At 43.8% G+C, this 23013-nt stretch overlaps 1 protein-coding gene across 1 annotated transcript in view; it reads left to right on the top strand.

The window, feature by feature from the left end:
* tns2a (tensin 2a) overlaps nt 1-23013 on the top strand; it is a 62330-nt gene that overhangs the window by 21828 nt on the left and 17489 nt on the right. Inside the window, exons 3-11 of the mRNA XM_008304782.1 lie at nt 165-202; nt 18252-18290; nt 18629-18670; nt 19996-20045; nt 20214-20397; nt 20623-20673; nt 20761-20883; nt 22559-22623; nt 22865-22948. Coding sequence (XP_008303004.1) covers nt 165-202; nt 18252-18290; nt 18629-18670; nt 19996-20045; nt 20214-20397; nt 20623-20673; nt 20761-20883; nt 22559-22623; nt 22865-22948 — 676 coding nt within the window. The remainder of the gene's footprint in view (nt 1-164; nt 203-18251; nt 18291-18628; nt 18671-19995; nt 20046-20213; nt 20398-20622; nt 20674-20760; nt 20884-22558; nt 22624-22864; nt 22949-23013) is intronic.

Raw genomic sequence — 23013 nt, 5'->3', positions numbered from 1 at the left:
GTTGAGATTTTTTAGGAGGTAAAGAGTTTAATGTCACAGTAATGCAGCAGACTGACCCTCTGATGTGTGTCTGAGTTGTAAAAGCTTATTATTTCATATGTGAACAGTTAATTTACACGTTGATCTGAATAACTGGACGCTGTTTTCTTCTCCTTCCCGTCCAGTATGTAAGACGGCCGCCCACAGGAAGTGCGAGGCGAAGGTAAGAAGTTTCATTTTTTGGATTTTGCTGACGTGTTGATAAATAAAAACACATTCTGGTTAAATGATGACGAAGCTGCAGCGACGGATGATTCGTCTCTGATGCTATGAAACAAATGTCAAGTTTTCATGCTGATTTCTTTGTGGTTTTACTTCTGATGGAGGTCTGACGTCGTCGTGTTCGACTCTGTTCCTCTGCAGCGATCGGAGCTGTTCTGAGAGTTGATCAACAGTTTTAGGAACTTTACAACCAAAAGCAGTGAAATTTTACTGAATGTTTTGGATATTTTAGGGGTTTTGTAATAATGAAAGTAACTTTATTTACGTGAAACCTTTTTAAAAACAGAGTTCAAAAGTGTTTTACCAGCAGGACAAATAAAAGAAAAGAAGGAAACTCAGGAAGAACATTAAAAGTAAAAGATTTTCAAAATAAATCAATACAACAACACCAGATAAAGTAATAAGAAGCCACAACTCAGTTAAAGAAAGAACAAGTGAAATAACAGAAAAATAAAATGTGAAACCATAAACACAAGGTTAGAAATGATAATATGAGGATTGATAGTAAATAGATTAAACAAATATGTAAAGAAGTCAATAAATGAAGATTAAAAGGGAAAAAATTAACAATAAAGTTAAAAAAAAATCAATTAGATGATAAGAAATAGTAATAAAAAGAGGAAAAGATGACATGACATAAAAACAAGCCCATAAAAAATGGATTTAAAGACGTGATTTAAAAGAACAAAACTGATTCATCAAGACGTTTGATCATCGAGACAATCAAAGAAACAAACTGTAATTAATGAGTTCATGAAGATAAACGGTGTTTTGCAGCAGCGGCTGGAAACTTGTATTATTTGGCTTTTTTTTAGTGTAAATTTATTTAAACTTTGAGGTGCGTTTGAACAGAAACCTGATTCCTGCAGCTGCTCTGAACAAAGTCAACGACCTGAAGGTTGTCTGATGAAACCAGGTCGAAGCGCTCCGAGAATAAATGTGATTAAAGAAACACTGAAGTTTAACGCAGCAGCTCGACTGTGGAGGCGGGAATTTAAACGGACAGATAAAAATAAAATTAAATGTTAGAATTCTATCAGTCACTACATCAGATGGTTAAATCTGTAAATATAGACTAGAAGCATCGTGGACGTAGTTGTTTATTAAAATCCTGAAACAAAGAAGTTCTGAAATGATTTTTGGAGTTATAAGAGAAAATATAAACTTGAGTTAACTTCATAGAACTCGACATCATCTTGAGTGATTTTTATTTTATTTCATCACATCAGTCGATGAACTCATGAAAAGTTAAACGTGATCAAATATTCTGGTTTTCTTCATCTGATTTACTTTAATGGAAGCGGTTCTCGTCCTCCGTCGTCCTCTGACCTGTGAGCAGGAAGACAAACGCTGGTCTGTGCAGATTGAACTGATGGTTTAACACAAACAAGTCGACCACAAAGAGATGCAAAAATAACCCACTGATACACAAAGTCTGCAAAGAGGCACAAAAAGACCACAAAGACAGGCAGGAAGATGAGATACAGCAACACAACGACGTGCATAATGAGCAGAAAAGGAAGAAAATATGCTGCAAAAAGACACAAACAGACCACAATCAACAGAAACAGACACAAAAGCACCAACGCACAAAACAGCAGGACGCAAAACGAGCAGAAAAACAGGAGAACTCTGAAAATCGACGACAAAGAGACGCAACACGACCACAGAGACATGCAAACACACCACAAATAGCAGAAATAGACACAAAAGCACCGCAAAGGGACACAAAAAGACCATCGAGGCCTGCAAGCGAACCACAGTGTACACAAATAGACACAAAAACACTGCAGAGACATGAAACAACACAACAGGACGCAAAAGGAGCAGAAAAAGAAGCAACTTCTTCTGAAAACGTTGTGCAAAGAGTCACAAAACGACCACAGAGGCCTGCAAGCGGAGCACAGTCAGCAGAAATAGACGTGAAGTCACTGCAAAGAGACACAAAAGAAAAGAGATACGACAACACAACAGGACGCAACATGAGCAGAAAAGAAAGGAAGTTGTGAACATCGACTACAGACCTGTACGTACCAGACGAAAAAATCAGAGAAAAATGAAAGTAAAAGAGGAAACTAGAGCGACTGGAGCTCTGATCTTTGACCTTCTGGATTCTCGCTGAAGCTTTATTTATATTTATGTGTTGTTAGCAGTCGACGGTGGGTTAGCGTTAGCTCTGCAGCAGGTTCAGAGTGAAGCCGTGACCCTCTGACTCGGGTTAAGTCCTGATTCTGACCCACTAATCCTGCAGGGAGATCCGTGTCCTGTTGTGACTGCAGGAGAAACGCTGATCTGTTGCTGCGACGGTCTCGAGACCTCCGCGAACACGAGGCAGCATTCCTCACAGGGAGCTCTGTGAAAGGCTCATTGATAGAGCGACGGCCCGATGAATAGGCCGAGGGACGGCGGGCGGGAGATCGGCGGCCGAGGCGGGGGAGGACGGAGGGGAAGCCGAGGGCGAAGGCATGTGGCGAAGACGGGCTTCGTTCCTGCAGCAGCATCCCTCCATCCTCCGGCCTTTCATCCTCAAGCCTCCGGGATGAACTCAGAGATGAAAGGGCTGGATTTAAAAACAGCACAGGCAATAACAGAAAAAGCAAAATTGGGCTTTTTCAGGACAACTTGTGATATGAGCTGCGACCCAGATAGACGGATAAATACTTTAAGAACAGCTGAGGTGCAACAAGGCTCCTAAACCTTGCTGGTGTTCACAGAAGATGGTCGGACGTCCAATAAAACAGGCTGTTGTGAGAAGCACAGAATGAAAAATACTGAACTCCCCCATCAGGAAGAGAAACATTCTGCACAGTTTAAGAAATGATGAAGCTTTATCAACGCCGAAGGACATTCTTGTGAAAAAAACAAACGACATGTGAAAAAGTAGAAAAGTGATCAGATATGATTAGCACAACACATGAGTGAAATGTTTAAAAAGTAAAACAAGGCTGGAAATGAACAGTGAAGCTGAGGGAGCAACAAATGTCACATAATAATAATGAAATACTGCAGCTGAAAAATGAAATGCTGCGTGTGAAATATTAAAGCTGAAAAATGAAAATATGATCATTTGCACATAAAAAAGATCAAATATCCAGTGAGAGACGGATCATACGTGTCTTTATATGATATAATATTAGTTGTATTTTATATACTTATGATGGAATAACTTCCAGAATTAGACGAGAAGCTCCAGAAGGCTCAAATATGAAGCTACGGCTAGTTAGCTTAGCCTAGCATCAAAACAAATATTTAACATAAACCCACAGCTTGTCTTTCTGACACTTTGGTTTTTATTAGTAACCAAACAAACAAGATATAATATGTGAACTACTTGTGTAAAAACAAGCTCGCTGTTTGTCTTGTTTGTTTTAGGCGAAGCTACTGCTAAGCTAACCAGCTGCTAGCTATAGCGCAATGTTTTTAGTGCAGCTATTTTTGTAATTGATTCATAGTTTTGGTCATTTTTCCAAACTAAAACTAGGGAACTTTGGTTAAATAATTCAGGTATTTTTAAGGATCAGTTTATACTCAATAGTGCATTTAGCAAAAGTTGTTTCTTTAACCTTTTGAACCCCGACAAGTTTATAATTGTTGGTTTTTTTATTTATCTTGTCTCATTTTTACTCAGTGTGGCTCCTGCAGCTCTGAAACAGAACAACCATGACTAGAAGCAGACAAAACTCGAAACAGTATCAAAAAAAAAGCCCTTAAATCTCCATAAATCACAAAAAATGTCATGATATGATTATCTGTTTCACATGAATGAGAATAAACAGCATGTGAGCACACAGCCTGCAGTTCAGCCGAGTTCAGTCACGAGCGCCTGAATGATTTTGTCACATGACTCGTGGTTGCAGTCGAGTCACTTAAACTGATGCACATAGTTTATTTAAAATTTTATTTTACAGAATCTGCTTTCAACAAAACTCTTCTATTTTTTAAGTGAGACACATAGAATTCAGCAACTTTGATGAAATATGTAGATTTACGGTTAAGATTTGGTTAAATTTCGCAGCACAAGTAGAACCATCAGAGAACCATCAGAAAGCTGAAAATCCAACAATTCTCTCTGTTTTTATATTTTTTAATTCTAGCATTTTAACGTGACCTTTAACCTGCTGCTGGTTTTTGGGGTTCAGATGATAATGATTGATGATTTTCCAAGATACTCAAAGATGCTTTACAGAGTCGGCAACAACAAAACAATAATAATAAATAAACAAATCGACAAAAAGGGCTGAAGATAAAACATCACTTTATCTCCAAGAGGAGACGTTTACATTCCCTAACTTGCAAATATTATTATTATTTTTTAAATTGTGATCCTAGAAAAGCTAACGGAGGAACGACATCTCTTCTGGATGCCTTAGAGTCGTAAAGAAATAGTTTCAAGCATTTATTAATTAGCTTAGAGTTGGATTAAGTGCTACATATGAAACCACAGCGTTCCATTTATTAATTATAGGAATGCATTCAAACACGTTCTAACACGTGAACCAGTCGTCTGTGGACGGCCGGTTCTGCTGCCCGTGGACAGAACCGGAGCAGCTGTTTCTCTGTTTAAAGTTGGTTTCAATCATTTAACTGCAAATTCAGGAGACGATCTCCAGCGTCTCCTATCTTCAATCTCCATTCGTGTATTTGCAGTAGATTTACAGTCCAGAGACGTCGCAGGCCCGGTTTGTCCACATAAATTGCCGACAAACCCAATTTGTGGTGGAGATTATTCACGGAGAGGAAGAGCAGGTTGTAGCTGGACGGCGGCTGTTGCTGAGCGGCGATATCCATCATGGCTGCCGCCCAGGAAGGGAGCGGTCGGATAAGGCCGGGCGTGGAGCTCTGGCTGCTCTTATCTCACCTTGTACGAGCTGCTGGAGTGGCATCAATCTGAGCCGATCTGCAGGACTCAAGGTGCTTCCTCCTTTGTGGACGTTATTACATCTGTTGCTGTGAGCCGTCCTGTTCTCACCAGATGTTCTGTTTGAATCTAAACTCGGTGACAAATCGTCTCGTCGTCCTTCTGCGGAAGAAGAAAGAACAAGTTCCCAGAAACAGCGACGTTGTGGAGAACAGCTCGTGTGTTTCTGTTCCCTCCAGCTGCTCCGTCTCTATTCTATTAAGGAGACACACTGAGGCTCTTTCAGACGGCAGTAAACAGGTTCTGTTCCAGCGTCTCTCTCTGAGGATAGTTCTTCTCTTTATCTTTGATCCCGAGTGGAAAGTTTAGTCCACAGGGACTTAGAGTGGGGGGGACGGGAGTAGGAAGGGAAGGATTAACGGGAGTGAAACGCAGCCTGTGACGAGCTGACTGGTCCGTCCGTCTAATTAGGCAAGAAGAGGCATTTCCTGGACCGACTGTTTCACCGACTCTCAGGCTGGTCATGAATTCATGTTCTGTATTAGACCAGTACTATTAAACTTGGACTGGTTCTTCTTCTTGTTGCGTTCAGAAGCTGCTGAGTTTGCAAGACTTTGTAGTTTAAGGCCTCTGCTGTGACTAGTTTTCTTCTTCTATTGCTCAAGAACTATGAATCAAATGACACCACTGGTCCCAGAATCACATTTTTTTGTATACATTAGGATCAGATTGTTTATTCTGCGATGTTCAGAGAGCAAACAGAGACCTGGGTGGCCTCCTGCTTTAATTTGTGTAATTTAAATCATTATTATTAAAGACCATCATCATCCACAGCTGAAGCTTCGATACCTGCGCGCTACTTTCCGTTTCCTCGTTGCTGAGTAGACAAACAGATTGAAACGCTCCAGTTCATCGTCCTCCGATAAACCAGATGGTTGGCAGCTGTGCGACGGCGCTCATCGCGATCCCCGCTGACCCTCGTTGTCTCCGCGAACATGTCAGGATGTGTCCGACACGAGGCTGCTCGCTTTACGATGCAGATAGACGGAGGGGAAGTGGGGGAGGATGCAGCGAAGGACGCCGCGACCCGCCTGATGTTTGACATCAGAGCCTTTGGTGGGGACGGTTGCGGTCGCGGTGCAGCTCCACGGGCTCGTTTCAAACAACCTTTTTTTAAACTTTGCATCCACCAAACCGACCCGAAGAGGAAGAGGAGGTGGAACGACGGCGTAAAGGTTTCCGACGTGCAGCTCGCGTGACCCCGACGTCCCTGTTATGTTCCAGACTTCCTGTCGAATCGCCGTCGCAGCAGCAGCAGAGTCAGACTTTTTATTCAGGACCAGTAGAATCACAGCAGAACTACCTATAAATTACAAGAACTCCACTTTTTTCCCTTTTGTTTTTGTGCAACAAAAGGTTTGATGTGAACAGGAAACGATAAGATACGAGACGATCGGATGTGTAGCCGGTTGGAGTTAATGAAGGAAACTTTCTAGTTTAGTTTGGATTTGTTTTCTGAAAATGAAAACGCTCCCATTTAACGAACTATACGTTTACAAAACATCATGAACAACCGTCCGTTTAGCATTTAGGCCTCACAGTGTGTCTATGAAGGCACGAAACGTTCAGTCGCAGCTGAATAACGTTGTATTTTACTTTAGGATTCATGAGGGATTTTAAGTTTACACTCATTTCCACGTCTGTGTAGGAATCCTGAACTGAAACTGAACTATTAAGGAACGCTTTGTTTAAAAGTCTAGAAACGTTTTAACACCCGTCGCTCGCTGCTGCTTTCAGCTTCAGGCAGAAACGTCCACCACAGTCTCCTTCTCCAGCAGTTTACCGTCAGCAGGCGTCTTAATCGCTCTATTCGGGGGTCTCGCTGACGTCAGCAGCCAGGGATTCTTTAGCGGCCTCGAGCCCGGGCTGCCGAGTTCCCCTCCTGCAGAACCAGAACCAGTGAAGTGAGTCACTGGGCAGCATAACGGGATCCAAGTGCTTCGGTTTTAGCGTCGTAAGAGAGCGTGACTGTCTCCAGAGGAGTCGCCTCTTAATCACGGACGGTTCTGGTAATTTGCTGAGATGGGCCGGCGTGTTTTCAGTTCAGAGTGTGTGTGTGTGTGTGTGTGTGTGTGTGTGTGTGTGTGTGTGTGTGTGTGTGTGTGTGTGTGTGCACAGGCTGACTACGGGAAGGAACAAGTGAGCAGCAGTGTGTTGATGAGAGTTAAAACCATAAGCGTGACAGCCGACTTCGCCAAGTCAAGTCAGGACTCTACTGTGTGTGTGTGTGTGTGTGTGTGTGTGTGTGTGTGTGTGTGTGTGTGTGTGCATAAGCTTCACTAATTGGCTGCTGGGTTTGGTCCGTCCTGAGTTGAACAGTCTGGATTTATCTGCTACCAGGAATCCTAAATATTGACACCCACGCTGCTGCAGGACGTGAGTCAGCAGCTGATTTTAGTGATTTCCAGGGAAGCTGTGTCTAGTTTTTGTTTTGCTTGCTTTTGATTCTGGTGCATTTTGCATTGATGTGAGCACAGCCTGCAGTTCAGCCCAGTTACGTCAACAAGTGCCTGAATGTCTCTAACGGCTTCCTGGTTGCTCTGATGCATGCAGGATATTTCCCTTTTTTCTTAAAAAAAAACCCAACATAATCTTATTTTTAGCATTTTTTTAAGCGAGTCATTTAGAATGAAGTGACTCTGATGAACTATCATGATTTTAGCTTTAGATTTGGTTCAGTTCTCTGATGGAGCAACAAAAACAAACTGTAATCAGCACAGCCTGCAGTTCATCCTAATTCATCCATCAAGTCTTTTAATTTTATTCACATGACTGTTAGTCGCTGCTGAGCTGCTCATGGCGTCCCGGTTGCACTGATGCTTGCAGAAGTTTTTTTTTTTTTTTTTTTAAGTGTTGAGTTAGAGCAAGCACTTTTGTTTTTTGGGCAATATGTAGGTGTTACATATAGACTAAAGTGACTGATAAAATATTAAGATTTTAAATTTAGATCTGGTTCAGTTCCCAGAACATCACGTCATGAATGAGTAGTTCAGGGACCATCAGAAAGTTGAAATCTCATCATTCTTTCTTTTTCACATTTTCTGGTTTAGATAAATGGTGTAATTTGGGATTTTTAAAATAATTTTTTTATTTTATTTATTTAAATACAACCTACCTTTCAGTCCCACTGGTGTGTTATGAGATTCAGAAGTTTAACAGACACAGAAGATAACTTTTAAATCGTATTTAAATGAGCGAAAATAATCATTATTTACATTGAAAAATAGCAAACAGATGTTAAAACTTTCTGTTGTTATTATTTTTTAAAATCAGCTATAAAAAAAAAAGAAATATAAATAATTGCGATTGAAGAATATCCTTATTATTTATACGTCTAATGCTAGGATTAGAGAATATTGACTAAATGTTTATTTACTTTTTTGTTATTTTTAAAACTTTGTGATATTATGCTGTTTTTTTAAAGATTTGTATTTAAATGAGCTAAAATAATCTTTTTTTTTTACATAAAACATTCCTAAACAGATGTTAAACTTTTCTAAATTACAGATGTTTACATTCACTGATTTGCAGTAGTTTATTTTTTTAGTTCTAAATTATAATCCTTGACATGTTGCTTCTCCTGTAAACATCTTTCAAAAACAGAGACTTTCAAGAATTTATGTTAATTTGCTTCCTCGCCACGAACCAGATGACTGATGACATTTAGAGCTGGAAGACAAATCCAGAAGTCCTGGTAGGAAGTTAAATCAGAAGCTTCCTGACGCGGATCTTCTCAAGTGTAAGAAAAGCTCCGGTTCCCACCAGATGTGGTTTGTGTGACCGATGGGAGTTGTTTCTTTGTGCGTCTTTGTTTTGTCGCCTGACACGTACTTAAAACTCCCCTCATCAGTGGAAGAAGGACTAAAAAAGAAAATCACAAGCTCCCTGATGCAGATCCTCACAAAGTGTCAGAAGAACTTTGGTCCCACTGGATCCACCAGATGTGTTGTTGTGACCCAATGAGGCGTCTCTTTGTTTTGTCGCCTTAAATTCACCTCGTGAGTAGAAGAAGGATTTAAAAAGCATTTTATGTTGATTAAATGTTGATGTGAAGCTGGAGACGGAAGAAATCTGTAGAAATCCTGGTAGGAAGTGATTCAGCTGGTGTAGATCTTCTCAGTTATAAAGAAAACTTTGGTTCCCGTAGGATCCTCCAGATGTTTGCCTGTGACCACGGGGAGCTTCTTCTTTGTGCGTCTTTGTTTCGTCGCCTGTCAGGACAAAAAAACTCTCATGAAGCATTTGATTAAATGTTGGTGTGAAGCTGGAGATGAAGGAAACATCTAGAAACCCCGGGTGGAAGTTAAAGCTCCCTGATGCAGATCCTTACAAAGTGTAAGAAGACCTTTGGTTCCCACCAGATGTGTTTCTGTGACCCAATGAGGTGTTTCCTTCGTGTCTCTTTGTTTTGTCGCCTCTCACGTACCTAAATGAGTAGAAGAAGAACCAACAGAAACTCTCATGAAGCGTTTCAGATTGATTCAATGTTCATGTGAAGCTGGAGATTAATAAAACATCTCAGAGCTCGAAGTGACACTTAAATCACCAGCTGAGTGTAAGAAAAACTTTGGTTCCCATAGGATCCTCCAGATGTTTGCCTGTGACCACTGGGAGTTTCTTCTTTGTGTGTCTTTGTTTTGTCGCCCGTCACTTACTTAAATCCACCTCGTCAGGAGATGACGGGCTCCCAGGAAGACAATGAAGCCCACAGAGGCGTCTTGTTTGTGAGCTGTGGTGAGCTGCAGAATGAGAGGAGGCCCTCGAGCAGCTGCCGTTCTGTGCGTATGGTAAACACCGTTTAGGCAAATATAGAAGTAGGAGGAGAGCGCTGGGCTTTTGGGAACCGTGCGAGCGGCTGCCTATCGGCGGCATGAATGACGGACCGCGGATGTGTAATAGCGGCGTGCGGTTGGTTTTTTTCCATTGTTGATCTCTTCCCCCCTCCGAGCTCATCCCGTCTTCCCGCCTTGTTTGTTTACCCGCCTTGTTTATTTTCGTGCTTTCGGCGCTTGTTTGGCTCTGGAGGCAGATGGAGATGGGCGGATGGGAGCGCTGGATGTGCCCCGGCCTTGAGCGTTCACCTACAAGCAACATGTGCGCATTCCTGCTCGTGTTTTCCGTCGGCTTCCATAACAGGGAATTGCGGCCGTAAAAGCTCCACCGCAGGGACCCACGTGAGCCGCCATGTCTGTCAGCCTCCTCCTCTCAGCTGCTCGGCCGAGGCACTGAAACCCCCTTTATGTCCTTTAGGGGTCAAATAAAAAGTGTGGGAACAAGAGACAGAGGAGGAGATGCTTTGTTAGCTGGCCTCAAACAGAAAGACGGCGTCGGCCTCCTAAGTCGCCTGGATGTTAGCGTTTCACCTCCAGGTGTTGTTTTTGCTCAGCCGTGGCCTTGAAGTCGCCGTGAGCCGCCTGGTTTTCTCATGAAGTCCACCTTGTCGTGATTAAGAGGCATTAGACATGTGGGCCGCGTTTTAGGGACAGTTATACGGCTGAGCCAGGTAGCTCTCCAAGCTGCCGTAAAATAAGTCCTGCAAAAAATAAGAATAAAAAAGAGAGAGAGAGAGAGAGAGAGAGACCACCTGCACTCTGTGACAGCCGGACGTATATCATAAAGGTTCAAGAAGGTCTCGGGTTCAACTCTTCAAAGTTCAGCCGTCCACTCAGGATGGCACGGCGCTGAAATCCAACGATTTATGACGGTAAAAAAAAACGCAGAGCAAGAAGAAGACAAACAAGCTTTTCCAAACAACTGCTCCTTAAGTGAAATTCAAGCAGGTATAATCCTGAAGCAGACAGAACATTACGCACCGCTGGCAGCAGCGACGGCAGGATATCAGCAGGTGGATGTGAAGCTGTGCAGGAAAGAAAAGCACCTACTCTGTCTGTAGGAGGATTTTAGTGGATTTAAACTATGACAGAAAAGTAAAGACGTAAAGATGTGCCGTCAAACTCTGGACGAGCAACACAAGGGCGTGTAGGAAGGGCAGGACTTTATCTGGGTGTCTGGAATGTGGTTCTTTGGCACATTAATCAGGTTTAGGAGTCATTACAACATGTCAGACCGACTCTGTGCTTCTGTTTATGTGTCTGCGTGACCTTCTTGTGTCTGGAGATGCTCTGGTTCTGCAGTGAAACCCGAAAAAGCTTCACTTCGAGGTCGTATTACTGCACGACGTGGCTCGGTTCAGTCCACCTCAAGGCCTACTGCATTATTCTGATGATGATGATGATGATGGAGCACAAGGTCACGTTCAGCTTCGACGTTCGCTGCAGCTTTCATCAGCGCTGGTTCTCCTCAGGGAGGAACGAGGAAGCTCAGATCAAAGCTGCATAAGTGCCGTGTTTGTAGCTCAGGAGATCTGGTTCGGTTCAAACAGTTTGCTTTGCTCACAGACGTCGTCTAGATCCGGTTTCAGTCCTTCTCAGTGCAGATGTGGATTCTTGCTGCGTAGTTTGACGACCTCTTGTGGCGCCTCGTCTGTCTGACTCGAGTAACAAGCTAACGTTAAAGTGGTTAGCGTTACAGATTCGCTGCAAATTCATGTTTTCTACGTCATGTTGCTCCTCAAGGTTCCTTCGGTTCTGATAGGCTGCAGTTTGCCAGCAGGTCACAGTAGAACATCATGATCTGGCTGCACTTTAAATCTGCTGGAGGAGGAAAACAACACAGTGACTTGTTTGTGTTTTATCTTGTTAAGCAAAGGACGCCTCAAAATAGTGACGGGTGGGACAGAAAAAAGCTACCGGGGTCCAAAACCACGACAGTAGTTTAGATTTTCAGGTCGGCGGCAGGTTGCTGGAAGGAGGAGAATACAAGCTAGAAGGAGCAGATCCTACATTTAGTGAGTCAGACTAGGAAGACTGTGATTTTGCATTTTTCACAGGAAGTCACAGATTAGGTGTGATTATTCCTGAGGTGTGTCGAGCTCAGGATGCCTGGAGAACTTCTAGATGTGTTTTTGCACCATCAATAGGAAGCCTGTGCAAACCAAAGCACCTCAAAGCGACGACTTCTTTAACTACAACTCCTCTTATGATGACATATAAAGCTGTGCATGATGGAGGATCTCCTCGTAAAGTCCGTCCTGTTCACGAGCGTGATTTGTTTTCCTGGTGCATGTGCTGTCATCATGTCTGCATTGCAGCTTCTGGCAGATCTGGATGCAGACAGCTGCAGAAAGCATGACTTGGCCTTCAGAAACCTTGGTGTGCTATTTAGTTTGGCTCTGTAGCATCCTCCATGTTGTGTTAATAAAGGAAACAACAATCCTTAAGTTATGTGGCAACAGGACATGCAAGAGGGCTGGATGCATTATGATTGTAACAGTTTATATGTTAGCTTGAGCCTTGTCTGAAGTCAACTGGTGGAAGTCCTTCTTAAACCATCACTTGTGTTGTTCTGCAGTAGCACCGGCAGCTAACAGCAGCTAACTGTGTTCAGCTACCTGAACCGTGAAGGTCAGCCAATCCGGGATTTTGCTAAAAACTCACAAAAACAAAACATCAAATGCTGCGACAGAGTTGGCCGGAGTCGATGAGAGTTAGCAGCTAATTAGCAGCGCCTCGGATTACAACGTCAGCTGTTGGCGGGCGACGGAGACGCAGCTGAGGTGGTTCTGGGATGAGTTGGAGCGCAGAGGGAAGGAGGAGCAGCCAACAAGTGCTCAGCATATGTGGGGAGATCTGCTGGAGGAGCTCCAGGTGGCCACTCGGCCCAGGAGAGTGTGCGAAGCAGAAGGTGGCCACTCGGAGGAATCTGAAACATATTTTACTTTCCGCACAATTCCATCTGAGTTATTTTGTGGCTTTGATCCAAAATAGTGAAAAACCCTCTGAATGTGTGCAGAACTTTGTGCTGGTTCTGTAAGCTGGATCGCTCACTGTCTCGGGGTCTCGCAAACGTTGCCCTCACATACCAGGTTCTCACACTAATAACATACCAGGGTGGCTACCTCACCCCTCAGTTATCCTCGCAGAGCCCACAGCTCTTAAGCCGGCCGTTGAGAGGGAGGGAGGGAGCTGTGCATTATCCATTTGCTATGCTTCCTCCAGCTTTGATGGATCAAAGAGCATGTTGGGAGCCGGAGGAGCAGCAAAACAAAACGCCGGGAGAGGAAAGGAATGGACGGAGGGCGTGCAAACAGAGATGGACGGGGATGGAGAGGTCTGTGCATGGAGTGAAATGCACAAAAAAAGAAAAGTATCATCAAAACAGAAGCACAGTAACATACACCAGTATGATCACGTTGGTGCAGCTACTCAAAGCCAGCACTTGTTTCAGAGCAGGTTGGAACAAGCACGAGTCCTTTTCAGGGATATTTGGTTACCGATGGACACGAGGGATCCAACCTGTGACCTGCCAGTAAAAAAAAAAAAACACTCAAAGACGAGGACCGTGAAGAACAACAGCGGAGGTTCAAACGGCAGCAACCTGCAGGGAATGAAAAGATCTCCAGAGAAGTAGGAAGCTGGAGAGGTGAGAGGAACACAAACAGGAAGAGGTTTTGTTAGAAACAGATTAGGGAAGAAAGAGGAAGGAAGCACTGGGATGGAGAGGAGGATGTGCCGAGGAAGAAAACTCTGAGATTAGGAGAAGTAGGGGAAGAAGTAAAAAAATAAGAAAAATAAGAGCAAGAAAAGAAAAAACAAAACGTTGAATGGCACGAGGAAGGAAAAAAAGAGGGAAGTGGAAGGAGATGAAAAATGAAATATGGAGGAAGAGGAGAGAAATTGAGAGATAAGAAAGTTTTTAGAGGAAAAAAAAAAAAGTGGTGCAGGAGGGATGAAAAGCGAAGCTGGGTGGAGGTCTGTTAGCAGGAAGTTTGTGCGTAAGCGTTGGCCCGGGGAGATGGAATCTGTTGCGGTGTGCCGTGTTTGTTCTGGCTTAGCGGCCGCCCTCAGCAGGCCTCCCTCGCTGGGCATCAGGAGAGGAGGGATGGGGAGCAGGAAGCCGAGGAGAAAATGAAGAAACAATGAGTCGATAACTAGCGAGAGAGCGACGGCGGAGGTAAATCCTGACTCACGCTGCTCTCTGAAATAAAAGCAGTAATGGCTGTACGTGGTTAGAATTGGCCAACTGCAGTCATAACAACTGGAAATTTAAAAACAATGTGGACTGTGCAGACAGCGTCCAGGACTGGACCATCCCAGGAGGCCCAGCCTGTTCCGAAGTTAGTTTAACGGCTGCGTTTCCAACAATACCACCGGGTTTTATGGTGACTGTTGTAAGATGCAGGTTGTCCGCTAACCACCGTGGGTGCTGAGGTGTTGTTGGGTAAGACCCTGAAATCTGGCCCCGCAGTGAAAGCTAAAATTATCCTTTCATAGTTTGCACGAAAACCTTTTACATAATTCCCCCAAAATCTGCTGCGTCAGACAGAAACGGCTTGTGGACGATTTAGACGACAATAAGGCCGGAAAAAAACTGTATGAGCCACTGTGGAGGTCAAAAATCAGGTTCAACCAGGGTCAGACTGTGTATTTTAGGCTCTTGGTCTACGCTGCAAATGGACCAGTAGTAGTTTTAAATGCATTGATCCTGTCCTATCTGCAGGCCTATCTGACACACTGGACCCCCATATCTGGCCCTCCAACAAAAACATCTGGCCCCTCAATGAAAGCAATGAAAGTTTGCACCAAAACTTTTACATAATTTCCCCCAAAATTTGCTGCATCAGATGGAAACAGTTTGCAGATGCATTTAGACGACAACAAGACCGATGCTGAAAGAAATGGACGTCCATTGAACTTGATCTTTGTTCCCTGAACTGTGTGACTGAATCATGAAGTAACGTGAAATGGGACCAACAATGGCTCATACAGTGTGTTTTAGATGTGCTCTGTACTGCAAATGAACCAATAATAGTTTTAAATGCGTTGATCCCATCCTATCTGCATGCCGAGGTCTTCTTGGGTAACACACTGAACCTTGGAGTTGCAGCCCAATGTGGCCCCTAAGCTAAAATATCTGGCCCCTCAATGAAATCAATGAAAGTTTTCATCAAAACTTTTACATATTTTCCCCCAAAATTCGCTGCATCAGATGGAAGCAGTTTGCAGATGCATTTAGACGACAATAGGACGGATTGACTGAATCTCTGTAATGTATGAAATGGGACCAACAATGCATCATACAGTGTTTTTTAGACGTGCTTTCTAGTAGAAATAGATCACATGTGGAAAAATGTGTCTCAGCTTTTGAACATTAGTAGTTTGAAGTATAAGGAAGTTGCAGATTTGTGGCGCAAAACTGGAACCTTGACACGAGTCAATACCGGACAGTTGGACAACTCCCACTAAGAAACCATGAGTGCAGTTTGCATTTACGGATTCACTTCTGCATTTTTCACCAGTTAATCTGAAAGTATGAAGTAAAATTCCTGAGAGACGCCCGTTAACAGCTAAATGTTGGATGTGTTAAACTGAAGAAAATATGGAGCTGAAGGAAATAGAAGCAAGAAGCATCTTCTCTGGACTTTTAAAATAAATAATAAGTTTGTTTAAGTAGCTGCTTGTGAGCTAAACAGGAGGCTGTTCAGTCCAAACAGAAGAAGGACCAAACGTCTACAAACACAGGTAAACATGGCAAAAGATTTTAAAAATGAATCAATACAACAACAAGAGATAAAATAACTAAAAAAACAAAAAGATGCCACGTCCAAGTGAGGACACACAACAAGTGGAATAAAAGAAAAAAGAAGATGAAACGATAAAAACAAGGTTAGAAATAAAAATAATAATAATAGTAAGTTAATAAAATAAATACCTAATTGAGTAAATAAAGGGTCAAAGTGCTTAAAAATAAACAAAATAAATAAAACAAATGTTGTTGCTAGTATCTGTGACTAGTGTGGCTTTATATTTAGGTTTTTTTTGTCAGACTGACACCAGCACAGCCAGCAGTGCTTTACATGCTCTGGTGAGGAAAAAACCCAGATTGATATAATGAAGCTGACCTGCTTCAGCCAGAGGGAATTAAGAGAAACCAGATCCTGACCCAACCCAAAACCAACTGCTTTGAATTCTGACTGGGAATAAAAAAAAAAAAAAGAACATCAACCCAGGATCAGATTTGAGATTCGTTCCCCTGCGGAGACGGAAAAGACGCATTAATTCTCCCAGTGAGTCATGCATTGTCCAGCTCGTCACCCGATAGCCGACCTGAACCCGTTTCCTGTGACTTCTGTTAAACCCGGCGCTCTCAGTTTAGCTCTTTATCTGTCCTCGGCCTTCCTGTTGACGTCTGAGGTTGTGTTCGGGCAGCAGAGAGCGGCCGAGCGTCACGCCGAAGACGGGAGGCGTGACTCGGGCCGAAGGACACGTAAACGCGACACACCTCTAGGTTCAGGCTGCTTCCTGTCTGTGCACAATGAGATATACACCAGCCCCTGCCCTTTTCCTGTGTCCAAATAAACAGTCCAAAACAGGACTGTTTGGCAGGAAGCAACACACACGTGTTGGCGCACATGCGTGTTACGTAAGCGTGACGCGAGCTTCCTCAGTTCGTTGACAGAGCTGGGAAGTTTCATTTGGCTTCGCGTCGCACCAACTTGACTTTCTGTAAACGCTCTCGAACACGAGCTGCACTCGTATTTACTCAACACTCGAGTGCATCCAAGTGGGTTTAAATGAGGCTCCATCTGTCATGATGTGATGTCTGGTTTCCTTCCGCCGTCGGACCTCGGCGTGCTGGGAGATAGCGGCGATGTGAATCATTGGTAGGCAGCGCCTCCAGCAGTGGACGTTAACTGAGACGATTAAAGTTTATTCTGAACTTACACTTCATGTTTTTCTTAAGGTTCGGTCCACTGAATTGTTCCAAGAATGAGGGACATGAAAATCCCATTTTGATCCTAAAACGTTAGCTTAACACCCCCATGTTAGCTGAACATGCATCCAGGACGTCGGAGGTTTTGATTAAAAAAAATCCACCTGTTGCTGCCTGAGGAGGTTCTAATTATTGGAACCTTATTTTCATGCACATAAAAGTTTGACAAATGCAGGGTTGTACTTATGTTTTTACAAGTGATCGATCTGTTTTCGTGTTACTCGGCTAAATTGCAAAAGCTCCGTGTGTCAGTGTGTCTGTTCCTCACGTGTCTCGGCAGCTGTGCGTCCGATGCAGTTCTGACTTGGCGGGCGTATTGACGAGGAATTAAGAAGGTGCAGTGGCGAGTTTGAAGTCATTCGGATGAGCGGCGGCCATTTTTTGAGTCTTTTTTTGGTGTCCTAAGCCAAGCCGTTGGTACAGTGTCACGTGATTGTGGCAGCAGTTTAACTAGTTTCTCAAATATCCGTATGGCTCTTATGAGGTAGGACATTGTACATTTGCCTTTAAGACAGGCTAAGATGAACTTTATTGATCCCTTGCAGGGGAAATGTACATGTTACAGCAGCTGGATACAGATGAGGCTTGAAAGAAGCAGGACAAGAAGGTACGATAAGGCTCAAAATAAAGATATAACAAAGATGGTGTACAAGGTATGATCTGGTGGATAATGTACCTGAAATTTTTAGTGAGGCTGTTTAGCCGGCTGAGAACCACAAAAAGACTACAAAAATGGCCGCCGTTCATCCAACGCTTCACTTGGTTGGGTCTCCAGCAATACAAGAAGTTTGAAGTTCGATTTTTGAGATGTACAAAAGACAGAATAAAAACAAAGATGCAGATAAAAATGACTAGAAAACGATGTCAGTTTTATTTATTTGTTTGATTATTTGACTTTTATCTGAAGCCGGATCAGATGTTTGTTTGTCCAAACCTGTCCGTCTCAGATTCTGCCTGGTGCTGCTAATTGTTAGCAAAGAGAACGTCATAGCTTCTAGCTCCTTGAGGCTAATATCTTAGCTTCATCTTCATGTTTACCAGACAGATGTAAACTTTTATCTAAGTCTAAATTAGGAAGACAGTGAGGAATGGCTTTTCCCCGAAGCTTGAAGGCCGGACTTTCCCGCTCTTATCTTCCATTTGCTTTTAATCATCTCCCGACCCGATCATCTGTCCCGAAGCGAAGAGGATGTTTGTTTTTGTCGTTGTGACTCAGATGTTTGTCTTTGTGTTTTTCTAGGTGACCTCTTCGTGCATCCCGGCTCCCTCCAACGATCTGGTGAGTCCTCCTGATTCACCCCAACAGCCTTCTGAGCAGCGCTGTCTGGCCTCAGTTACGAGGTTTGGCTCCTCAAAACCACAGCTCGGTTTCCCTCCAGCTGGATTCCTTTTGGGAAGCCGAGCACTTCGGTTCATTCCTGGAGCGCTGCAGGAATCCCCGTCCAGCAGAGAGAAAAAACTAGGAAGCAGCCATGTTTATCCATTAGGGAGTCTGTTTGTTTAATTAACTCTCCTTTCCTTCCTCTTCTCCCCTCTTTCACCTCCTCCCTTTTGCCCTACTTCCTCCTCGCATCGTCCTCCTCCATCCTGCCGCCGCTTCATCATCCTCGCGTCCAGCAGCGTCGAGGGACGGCTCCGTCTCGACACATCCAGCACCTGGTGAGCGCTTCAACCTCCAGGCTTCCTCATCGTCCTCCTCATCTTCATCCTTTATCTCTGTGCTAGCCTCCTCATGAGTTTCCCTCCAGGCCCTGTGGCTTCATTGAACTTAATTTAGCACAAATTGCTATAAAAACAAAATGGCAAACGCTAGCAATGCTGCACAGACGTTCAAAGTGTCTCAGACCAGCAGGGATCATCCTCTGGAGAGCACGAATGTTCTCAGTGCAGCAATCTGCAGATTTAACAAACTGGACTTTTTTGGCCTGATGTTAAAGAAACGGTCAGAGGTCACCAGAAACAACAGAATTCACCCATAAATGTGCAAAAACATTACAGGAAGTGTTTATATTTTATTCTGTCATCAGAGGCTTGTGTAGAATATTAATATTTATATAAAGATATCTGTGAAGTCTTTGCTTAAAATATCAAATATTTTACGAGATAAAACATTTTAAAATTTGTCCGTCGATTTTTTTTCACGCATTGAAATGTGAGGCTGTTTGAACGACAACATCTCAGGAACTATTAGAGATAAAAACCTGGAAGTTTCTCTGTTATGTCTCATCGTAAACAAATGTTTTTCATCTTCAAAGCCGACTTTCTATCCTGTAGAAACACAGTGTTATACTGATTAAACTTATTGGAAGAGATGCTTGAAGGTAAACTCTTCAGCAGCTCCTATGAACATATGTGTTTGGTTTTGGAGGCCGATCAGACAGTTTCCACAATGATGACCAGATGTCTGAATGATTTATAAAACTGAAACTTTGCAGATGCCATTTTAAATATCCACGGTTTATGATAGAAAAGCTTCAAGTGAATTAGAGATTGTCGAGCAGAAGGACCCCGAAGATTTAACATGAAATGACTCAAAAACTAACTGGAAACTCTGGTGAACTTTAGATCCAGTCAGACCTCCAGTCATGTTGTCAAAGCACCAAAACATAGAATTATTGTTTTTTTCTTTGCAGATGTAGAAGATTTAAAATCAAAATCTGCACAAAAGCACTGATTCAGACCACAAGTCCTCGATCGCTGTAAGAAAATGTTCGATGGAGCGTTTCTGAGTTTCACTTTGATTCTGCCTCGTCAGCAGCCAATCACATCCGTCGATAACAGAGCGTGTGACAGCCAATCATGTAGCAGCTTGTTTTTATGGCACATGGGATGAACTGAAGCAGAAAATTAGTGACGACGGCGAGGAAACGGTGGATAAAACAGGACCGATCAGCAGCAGTGTGGTGGTTTTAGGCTTTTTTAACGTCAGATTCTTCATGACTATGAACTTAATCTTTCTGTTTTCCTGTTCTTCCCTCCAACAGGGATCCACTAAGTCCTTAACCTACACCAAACAGAGGAACACTCTGCCCAGGTACAACCTCTTCATCCATTATCACTGCACTGAGCTCTGAGCTGAAGCCTCCTCCAGCTGTTGGCGCTCAGCGGAGGCTTTGGTTTGATGGAGCAGGTTGATCCGACCTGCTCGCTACTCTCCGGATCCGGTTTCCAGACCGTCTGAAGCCTGTTTTCCTCCCCGCAGGAGCTTCAGCGTGGACCGCGTGATGGAGCGCGTGATGGAGCGCCACTACGACTTCGACCTGACCTACATCACCGAGAGGATCATCTCCGTCTTCTTCCCGCCGAAGCTGGAGGAGCAGCGGTACCGGCTGAACCTGAAGGAGGTGGCCGCCATGCTCAAGTCCAAGCACCAGGACAAGTTCCTGGTGAGGCAATCCGCTGGTATTTGCTGCAGCAGCCACTTTGTATTTTTACCTCCCTGCTCGAGTTAAATCCGGCCGAAGACGCTCGTTGCACAATGGACCACAGGAAGCCGCAAAGTACACTCGGCGAAGCCACAAATGAGCAGTGTATTTGTTTCCTCTGTCACACCCGTAATAAAATAATGATAACCGGCTGCAGCCAGAGTGAAAACATGTTTTCCGTTGCAGCTCCTGAATCTCTCCGAAAGGCGCCACGATATCAGCCGGCTCAACCCAAAGGTGGGACTATTTTTTGTTTTTTTTTACTTCTGCTACTTCTTCATGTTCTGAATTCAGCAGCTTCTAACTGGAAGCCTCCTCCAGCAGGTCCACGACTTCGGCTGGCCCGACCTCCACGCCCCGCCGCTGGACAAGATCTGCGCCATCTGCAAGGCCATGGAGACGTGGCTGACCTCCGACCCCCAACACGTGGTGGTCCTGCACTGCAAGGTCAGAGTTCAGCTGCTTCCTGCTGCTGCTCGGGCTGTAAAACAGACAGATGTGGCTGCAGAGAGTCTTCAACTACTGTCAGTGGGATGCAGGTTTCATTTGAATGCTGCGTCAGGAAGGAGTGTCAGAAAATACCGAATGAAGGATGCATCAGTGAGCACAAAAAAGACTTAAAGCCGAATAAAACCATTTTGATTATAAAAACACATGTGGTGACCATGTTGCCACTTGAAGAAAAGGGTTATTTGCATCCTTTGCTTTAGAAAAAGTAGCAATAATTAAATTATTATATATAATATCAGTAAGAAAACAGTTCAAGCCCTGAACACCAAGAAAACGCATCAAAAACATGACGTTCAGTTGAACAAATAAACATTTCATCGTCCTTATTTACTTATATTTATGGATATTTTTGCAAATTATTACCCGTGTACTCGTATAAAGACGCTGCACTGATTTACTTCAAAATAAAAACGGAAGTTCAGTTCAAAATCGACCCTTTTTCTCTCCTGGCCCGATAAAAATGATCAATATTTACAAAATATCAGCTGAAATAATTCATCATTAGCTCGACATTTCAGCTATTTTGCTCTGTTTATCGTTGGATGTAAAAGTCCTAATTTTCCAGAATAAAAGCCAGAATTTAGCCGCTAGATAAAATTCCTCTTTGTTCACAATAATCGTTATGCTGCGTATTATTTGATTATTATAATGTACTTGTGAGAAGCTTTTTCATGTTGAAACAGGAGGAGGCAGAGTTAATTTTAATTACCTAACAACTATAAAATACCAATGCATCCTATACTAATCACAGTTTTATTATCTTGGTCTGCAGCTATCGGACTAAAAGCTGCAGCATTTTTCTCCCAACGTTTGTGGTGTTGACATGTAAAATAGGACAACATTTGAATTTATCCAAATTCTACTTATCTTAGTTGCACTTCAGCGCTGCCAGAAAGCTGCAGAAAGCCTCTGAGATGCTGTTGAGCAACGTTTCAGACACGAGCTGGCCTCTGAACATGCAGCTTCTCATTTCTTTTCCTTTCTTCAGTACTTCTGATGTAAAATGCAGTAAATTAGGCTGCGAATACACGACTTCAGCGCAACCAAAATTGCAGAGTGCAACATACGATCCAATAAACTTCTTCTATCTGGCGCCAAAAAATCAATCGTACAATTTAGATCCAACCGCTGTTTGACTTCCACACAGTTCTGCATCATTTAGACTCTCGTTTGCATCGTGCTCTGGAGAAAAACCTGAACTCCTTCAGAGCAGCCAGCTGCAGCAGGACGGTGACGTCTGCGTGTTTTATTCATCGGCGCTGGTGAATCCAAACTCTAAAAAGCAGACTTCTCTCCGGAACATTCCGGCTGCAGGCATCACGCCAGGCGAGCAGAACAGAAACGAGCTGTTGTCGCTGAGGAGTCGCTCAGAAACGAGCTTTTAATTCGGCGTCGGAGGGGTGAGCGGGCCGGAGCTGGAATGTCTCTGGAATGCGTCAGGAAGTTCCCAGCGCGACCAGAACACAGCGGGGAGCTTTTTAATTTGAACTCGGGCGGCTTTTTCCTGCATCATCTTCGTCTGTGTTTGTCAGAAAAAGTCGAGCCTGCAGGTAGAACTTGGAGGCTGTTGACACCAGCTGGAGGATGAAACCTGCTTTTGTTCCTCCTGCAGGGCAACAAGGGCAAGACGGGCGTGATCATCGCCGCCTACATGCACTACAGCAAGATCTCCGCAGGGTGAGTTCATCACAGCATCCTCAAACTAAACGTGCATCGTGTTGAAATGAACAAACTGGCGTGCAGCCTCCAGCGTGTTCTTTGATGGATGAAGCCCCGTGGATTCGGCTCAGGAACCTCTGGATCCCGGTCCGTCCCGGGTGTTCGGTGCCAGCTGAATCCTCTCCATGAGCTCTCTCTGGAGGTTCTGCTGCAGGCCCCTCCATGGAAACGGACTTCATGTGTTTGTGTGTGTTTGCAGGGCGGACCAGGCTCTCAGCACTCTGGCCATGAGGAAGTTCTGCGAAGACAAGGTGTCCTCGTCGCTGCAGCCGTCCCAGAACAGGTAGGAGGCCGGCCGCCGGGAGGACGCATGAAGGAGAACGAGCAGAAAAAAGCTTCTTCATGCTC

Source organism: Stegastes partitus, unplaced genomic scaffold (assembly GCF_000690725.1).
Source record: "Stegastes partitus isolate 25-593 unplaced genomic scaffold, Stegastes_partitus-1.0.2 Scaffold2319, whole genome shotgun sequence".
NCBI lineage: Eukaryota > Metazoa > Chordata > Actinopteri > Pomacentridae > Stegastes > Stegastes partitus.
This window is presented reverse-complemented; position numbering and strand designations above follow the sequence as displayed.